Raw genomic sequence first — 8,246 nt, 5'->3', positions numbered from 1 at the left:
AGTCAGTCAGTTAGTATTGAGTCTCTCATCTATGTATTTATGTAAATATTCTATTTTAAGACTAGAGTTGCCTTTTTGGCTTGATTTCATCAGTTAAGTTATTTATGTCTTTGCATGGCATTGAGTTATTCTGTTGAGTTAAGTTTCCGCTGAGTTAAGAAAGTCAGGCCAAGGGTTCGCTTGGGGCCAGCAATGGTCTCCGAGTGCCAGTCCCGCCCAGGGTGTAGGCTCGGGGCGTGACACAAATGACACCATTGAAGGTGGTGAATCTGCGGAACAAATGCCAAGTGACATTATTGAAGGGGATGCAGGAACAACTGACCTTGCGAAAATTTCATTCCACACCTATCTAGGTAACATAACAGGCACAACGATGAAATTTTCAAGGGACATTACATGGACGCAAGGTGCTGCTTCTGGTTGATGGTGGGTAATCCCACAATTTTATCTCTGAAAAAATTGTTGAAGAATTACAGTTGCTTGTTCAAGTTATGCCCTATTTTGGAGTCCAGATCAGCAATGAAGATATCATACGTTGCAATCGTTGGTGCCAAGATCTTGTTGTGAAATTCCCTGGATTAACTATTGATCAAGATTTTTATCCTTTCTCTGTTGGAGGAGCTGATTTGGTGCTTGGAATTAAGTGGCTTGATTCTTTAAATACAGTCCAAGCTAACTGGAATGAGATGTTTTTGATTTTTAATTTAAATGGGAAGTGATATAAGCTTCAAGGGGTTCCAAAAGAATCAAATGTACCAGTTGCTTTCCAATATTTCTCCAAGGAGGCTGATATTTCAGGTAATTCTCTACCCATTGATATTCAAAGCTTGCTTCATAAGTTTGAATCAATTTTTGAAGAACCCAGTGCCCTACCACCTTTTCGTCAACACATCCACTCCATCCCTTTGATTCCCAACTCAAAACCATCCAACATCCGTCACTACCGTTGTCAATACTTCCAAAAATTAGAAATTGACAAACAAGTTTCTGAATTATTCCAAAAGGGTTTTATAAGGTCAAGTACCAGTCCGTTTGCTAGCCCTGTCCTTCTTGTAAAAAGAAAGGACAATACATGACGTATGTCCATTGATTATAGAGGTCTCAACCAAATCACTATTCCAGATAAGTACCCAATTCCAAATATTGATGAGCTTCTTGCTGAATTGCATGAAACAACTATTTTTTCGAAGATTGATTTGTGTTCTGGTTACCACCAGATACATGTCAATCCTGCAAACAATCATAAAATTGCTTCCGTACACATTCTGGTCATTATGAATTCACTGTTATGCCCTTTGGTCTCACTAATGCTCCTTCTACATTCCAATATGCTATGAATGATTTGTTCAGACCATACCTGCGCAAATCCAATTCTTGTATATGATATCTTGGTATATAGTCAAACCTTCCGTTGGTCTCACTAATGCTCCTTCTACGTTCCAATGTGCTATGAATGATTTGTTCAGACCATACCTGCGCAAATTCAATTCTTGTATTCTTTGATGATATCTTGGTATATAGTCAAACCTTTGAGCAACATGTCAGTCACTTGCAACTTGCTCTCCAACTTCTCAGAGATAATCGTTTCTATTCCAAAACTTCTAAATGCTTATTTGGGCAAATCCACATTTCTTTTTTGGGTCATGTGATTTCAAAAAATGGGGTTGGTGTTGACCAGGATAAAGTTCAAGCAGTCTTGGAGTGACCAGCATCAATTAATGTGAAGGAATTACGTGGATTTCTTGGGCTAACAGAACAGGTTATTATCGCAGATTTGTGAAGGGTATGGAATGACGGCTCGACCTCACTGAACTTACCAAGAAAAATGTTTTTTAATGGTCGAACTTAGTTGAGAATGCTTTCCAACTTCTAAAGCAAGCTTTAACAACTGTTTCGGTACTACAACTTCCGAATTTCACTCAACCATTTATGGTGGAATGCGATGCTTCTTCAGAAGGAATAAGGGCTATTCTTCTTCGAGATGACCATCCTATCGTTTATTTTACTAAGGGACTTTCTTTTTCCAGTCGTTTGAAGTATACTTATGACCACAAATTGCTTGCTCTTGTTTTAGCTTTGCAGAAATGGAAACACTACCTCTTGGGCCATCATTTTTATGTCCGAACAGATCATTGCAGCCTCAAATATCTCCTTTCCCAGCATATTACCACTAATGAGCAGCAAAGATTATTAATGGAATTGCTTCCCTTCGACTTCACTATTGTTTACAACGCTGGGACAGACAATTTTGGAGCTGATTCTCTCTCAAGGAGGTCAATAAATGCTGAATTTCTGGCTCTTGCTATTCTTGTGCCAATGAAATTTTCCAATTGGCAAAATGCTCTCAAGCCAGATACATATACTTGTAACATTATTCAAGCAATCTACCAAGATCCTTCCTTACAACCAGGTTTTCACCTTGTAGATCAGAAACTTTATTTCAACAAAAGGTTGGTTGTTCCGGATCAATCTTCTCTTCGACAAAAGCTTCTCTCAGAGTCTCACAACACACCTTCTGCCCGACATGGATGATATTTAAAAACCTTGAAGAATCTTTCCTCCAACTTTTTCTGGCCAAGGATGAAGCATGATGTTAAGATCTTTGTTCAGAATTGTTTGGTTTGTCAACAAGCCAAATACCAGGCTCTAGCACTTGCTAGACTTTTACAACCCTTGCCTATACCTGGTAGAATATGGGAAGATGTCTCACTTGACTTCATTGTAGGACTTCCCAAATCTGGTGCTTTTGATACAATTTTGGTTGTCGTAGGTCGTCTCAGCAAGTATTCTCATTTCATCTCACTTTCTCACCCCATATACTGCCAAGATTTTTGCTAATGTTTTTTGCAGAGAAGTTGTGCGTCTTTACAGGTTACGGCATTCCTCGGTCAATCTTATCTGATTGGATGTTATCTTTCTCAGTTCTTTCCAGCAGGAGCTTTTTCGACTTAGCCAAACAAGGCTAAGAATGGGTACATCTTACATCCACAATGTGAGGCACAAACAGAAGTGGTTAACAGATGTTTGGAATCGTATTTACGTTGCTTTGTTATGTAGCAGCCTCATAGATGGAGTGAGTATTTACCATGGGCAAATTTTTCTTTTAACACGAGCTTCCACTCATCCACAGAGACTACCTCATTCAAGGTTGTGTATGGTAGAGACCCTCCATCCATTTCTCCTTTTGTTCATGGAGAAACAGGCTTTGTTGAACTTGAAGAACAACTTTTGAATCATGAGGTCATGCTGAAAATTCTCAAGGATAACCTTTTAATGGCTCAAACTCGAATGAATCAGCAAGCTAATTCTCATTCTCATCATCGAGATGTTACCTTTCAAGTTGGAGATTCTATCTTTCTACGTGTTTAGCCTTACCGTCAACATTCTTTGGCTCAACACAGGTCCAAAAAATTGAGGTGTCAATTTTTTGGACCATATAAAAGTGTACTATGTGTTGGACCTGTAGCATATGAACTAGAGCTACCTGCTTCCCCCAAAGTCCATCCAACTTTCCATGTATCTTTGCTCTTTCCTGCGCATGGTCAACAGGCTGTTATACCACCAACCTCTCTTCCTCTTACTGAATATTGGGAACTCGCCATATCTCCTGCCAAGATTCTTGCACATCGATGGGTCAAAGATGCTGGTGCTTCTTCTTTGGAATTGCTAGTTCAATGGGTTGAATGCCCCCTGAAGAAGCTAGTGGGGAGAATTATGATCTCATTGAAGATTTTCCTTCCTTTTGCCTTGAGAACAAGGCGACTTTTCAGGGGGATGCACTGATATGAATTCTCCTTTACAGACTTACTCCAGAAGAAAATCTAGACAAGCATGTGGAGATAATCTATCTTAGTTTCTTTGTTTTAAATAGGATAAATATATAAGTAGTAGTTATAAGCAGAAGTTATTACCAACAGCAATTATCTATAGCACTAACTGTTTCTATCTCTATCTCTATCTATTAGGAGTTATCTTTATGTTAGTATAAGTATGTGTATTTAGGAGAATTCAGAGAAAAAGTATTATTATTATCTTTGTATCTGGAAATTTATCCACTCCATAGGAGATAGTTATTGGTTAATGTAGTGTTTAAGATTGCACTTTATTTAACAAGTAAAGTTTCATTCTCATCTTGTTTATCTTACTTTCTATCACATTTCTTATGAAAAGAATCAAAACTCAATGAACAGAGCTGGGGCAGAATAATCTAGTGCTGAAAAGAAATGAATCGTCAATTTGTATCAGAAAAACATAAAGGATACAAGTTTAGACAGCAGCCTCAGTGTCTCCAAATCTTCGAGAATGTTGCTCTGTTTGTTTGTCACTAGCAGCAAGTATAGAGATTCTATCGGCTGATAAACATAACGCACGTTTTCAGTCTCCACATAGGTATGTTGTTTTCCCGTTCCAACCAATTTGGGGAAGGCTGCAAGATACCCTTCAATTCTTATACGAGACATGTCAACAAACTGCCTCGAGATAAGTGCTGCAGAAGAGGTGATACGGTCAATGGTGATGTGTGGGAAATGCATCCCATACCAGAGAAGTAGAATATTGAGTGTCCCAGATGCAAGAACTAGTCAAATTAGACATACAACTATCAAATAAAAGAAGCTGCTTCTCTTCTTTTATAATTTCTATGTAAGAGCAGAAAATCTCAGAACTATTTACCAGAATTATCAATGGACAGTCGACCTACTACAGGAGGGAATTATCAGAGGAAGCAGAAACTTTTTTTTGTCAAATGTTAACAATACAAACCATTGCAACCTAAAATAAGTACAGAACTAATACCCTATAGATTAGATAATGGAAACATCATAGGTATGCATGAAAAACTAAATAGTGGCAGTAGACACCATAATGGTTCCAATATATTTTTCCCTCCATTTTTTCATCATTATATGATTAGCCTTATTACATAATAAATAAAAGAATTCAGTTATTTTTTTATTTTTTTGATGACTGCGTTGTTCTGGCCAGCTTTTGCACACTTCGACTAATTCCACGGAATACTTGCCACCTTCCACTAGCAACAAGTACCATGTAACTTTGTTCACAAAGGCTTAGGACGTATGAGAAGAATCACCTAGTGGTTTTTTGTCTCCACTAGGATCTGAACCTAAGACCTCAACCACTTCATTGACCACTAGGCCACACCCGTGGGTGTACAAAAGAAATTCAGTTATAACTAAATATATATATAGCCAATAAGCACTTTTTCTTCTAAAGGTAACAGTTACTCCCTCCGTCCCTTTTTAGTTGTCCACTTTAGAAATGGCACACAGATTAAGGCAACAATGATTAGCACAGTGAAGTTACAATTTTACCCTTATGACAACTTTTCACTTCAAAATTACAACCACTTATTTGAATTCAAGTGAAATAAATTGGAGGGAAACAACATACACTTTTACAATTTTCAAGAAGTGTAAATAAGGGTATAATAGGAAAAAATTTGTTGTCCTTTCTTGATTTGTCAAAATGGACAACTAAATAGGGACAACCAAAAAAGGAAATATGGACAAGTAAATAGGGACGGAGGGAGTATTTGTTTGTCTGTCCAAAAGTTTCTCATTTTATAGGAGGATTACAGACATGTACCATTTTCCTTTTCTCTCTTTTGAGTATGTGTTCAATTTTTTATTCTTTTCTTCTTCATTAACTTTTATTCCATTTGTACAACTTTGAATAGTGGTAGTGCATTATACTCTCTCCCATCTATATATTACTAATAGAGTGAATAGCTGTATGGACAACCATATTTTGGAGCCTGACATTTTCTTTCAAAAATAATCGTATAACTTTCTCACATATATACTAAGACTTCATTTTACTCTCTTCCCTAACTACTACTTTCCTCCATCACCCACCGATTTATGCTTTTATCCAGAGTCTCATAGTCTTATTTGCTCTTATCTCTCTAGTATTGCTCCCATGTTTCTCCCAACCCCAAAATATTTCCATTTGGCAAACATGTTCAATCTTTTAGATTTTGCTTAAAGAATTTCCCAGAGAAATTAGTTCACCCTGAATATAAAACAATAAAAAGTTATTTCCACATTAAGCAAACACCTAGAATGTGCCACAGTTTCTAGCGCTTTATTGTTTTCTCCTTGGTATCCCTAGGGCATTAACTTTGTTCTCATTCAGACCAAAACAAATGTCCTTATGGATAAGTACATAACCAGATGTATCCATACAGTATTAGCACACAAACCATCTCTTCTTTTGATGAAAAAAAAGGATTTACAAATTTATTTACAAAGATAAATACATCTATTTGAGGATATACTGTCAGTTATTAAACATGACAAGAACTGAGTAAAGATCTCCAAATGTTCACAAGTCAAACCAGCAAAAAACACTTCAATGTTTTTCTTTTTTATGATGGTGTTTGGGGCAACTCGCACACACCTCGACTGTTTCTACCTCCCACATCATAGGTACCGGGTAATTCTGCCTAACAAAGCTTAGGCAAATAGGAAGAAATCACCAAGTGCCTTTTTGCCTTCCCTGGGATTTAAACTTGAGAGCAAAACACACTATATATATATAGCAAAACTGCTTTCAATCAGTGATGAATAACCAGTAGATTTCCCTAGCCTTTGCAAAATACATTACAACAACAACAACACCATACCCGGTGAAATCCCACAAGTAGGGCCAGGGAAGAGCAGTTGTGCACGTCGCCTTACCTTTACCGTTGCAAATTACATTGAACTATATTATTCATGTTGCTCCACGCATTGTGTTCATATCAAGTTGGCATCTTCAATGTAAATCATGCGTCATAAAAAAAAAAGTCCAATTTACGTGTGAATCAGAGGTTATCTACTCTCATACCTCCGGCTAAACCTGTGGAATTTTCTTTTTCTCCATTCATTGCAATTTTCCATTTCTCTCAACCATAATATAAACCAACTTGTACTATCATGTGCATTCCTAAATCTTAATTGTAATGGTTGAGCTCGAGTTTCACATTTCTCAACGATAATATCTGAACAAACATACTTAGTTAAGTGCTTTTCTGGCCATTTTATAATGTTCAATCTGTAAACTTCAAAACGGGAATTACTCACATCGCTTTGCAAATAAGAATGCAGAGAAGTAGATCTCATTAGTTTTGTCGAAAGAACAAATCAATTATCAAGTGGATGACAAATTAGTTTAGAATAGCACAACAAAAGCTATTAGACTGACTTCACATTATTTTGAGGAAACCAGAGATTCCAAAAAAAAACAGAGATAGTACAGGTAATACCTTTGCCTGATTTAGAAATAATGGATGCAGCTAGAACAACCTGCAGGACATACCAAAAGGCCAGTTTGCAGCTATTATAACAATATTCTTTTCAAAATTAAAAAATCCATTTTTCTTAAAAAATGCCTCATTTTATCTAAGGAGATTGTAAAATATTCAGCAAAAATTATGGGGGAAATAGTTGTCAGACGACATAATAAGGCAGTGAAATATTACCATTTTCGCAGCTTAGAAAATCTTAATCAATGGATGGGTATCACCTGGAATTTAAACATTTCGTCAAGTAAGAAGCAATTAAACTTGTGAAACAACTATGCATAAGAATAACAATAAAGAATACAAAATAAACAATTAGAAATCAGAATATTTTGATGCAACTACGGTATCCCTCCTCCAGAAAGTATTATGCTTTGCAAATAGGGGGATATTACTGTAAACTAAATGAATTCAGAGGTAGAAGAAGAGATCAACAGCGTATTACTCTTGCAAACTGTATGAATCTTAGCATAGAGTTACAATGAAGGAAGCAGATCGGATAGTAACAAAACCCTAGGATAGGATCAACAACAATCAGCAATTTCGAACGGGGTTGAGAGAGATCGAGAGTTACCTACTAGTGGATCAAATTACGTAACAACCGGATCAGTGTGCAAATGCTGGACTGAACAACCAACTGATTTAATTGTCCTGTTTCTGTTTATACAGAGTCAAACCATAAAAATTTTGAATAACATTTTAAGATGTGTTTTTTTATCATATTGATATGTAAAAAGTTGTAATTTATAGTATAGTTTTTGAATATATTTAAATTTTTTGTTAAAATATCGAATTAATGTAATCTAATTTAACTTTGAAAATTAGTCAAATTGACTTTTGAAAAGCCCAACATGACTTATTTGTAATCATTTAAAATTTATTAAATATAAATTTATAAAATAATTCGGATTATATTAAATTCATGAATATATTAATCCAAATAAAT

General features: G+C 36.1%; 1 protein-coding gene across 2 annotated transcripts in view; it reads right to left on the bottom strand.

Moving 5' to 3' along the window:
* Nucleotides 1-7,954, bottom strand: part of LOC102578688 (coatomer subunit delta-like) — a 23,518-nt gene extending 15,564 nt beyond the window's left edge. Inside the window, exons 1-4 of one of the 2 annotated variants that reach the window (XM_006338840.2) lie at nucleotides 7,875-7,954; nucleotides 7,481-7,524; nucleotides 7,265-7,304; nucleotides 4,263-4,486 (exon numbers count right to left, since the gene is read on the bottom strand). In XM_006338840.2, the coding sequence (XP_006338902.1) occupies nucleotides 4,263-4,486; nucleotides 7,265-7,304; nucleotides 7,481-7,483 (267 nt within the window). In that variant the 5' untranslated portion in view covers nucleotides 7,484-7,524; nucleotides 7,875-7,954. The other variant, XM_006338841.2, reaches the window with a different exon arrangement.
* Between the last annotated feature and the right edge of the window lie 292 nt (nucleotides 7,955-8,246).

The sequence above is a fragment of the Solanum tuberosum genome, unplaced genomic scaffold (assembly GCF_000226075.1).
Source record: "Solanum tuberosum cultivar DM 1-3 516 R44 unplaced genomic scaffold, SolTub_3.0 scf00007, whole genome shotgun sequence".
NCBI lineage: Eukaryota > Viridiplantae > Streptophyta > Magnoliopsida > Solanales > Solanaceae > Solanum > Solanum tuberosum.
Note: the sequence above shows the minus strand (reverse complement) of the source record. Positions and strands in the feature narration are given on the sequence as shown.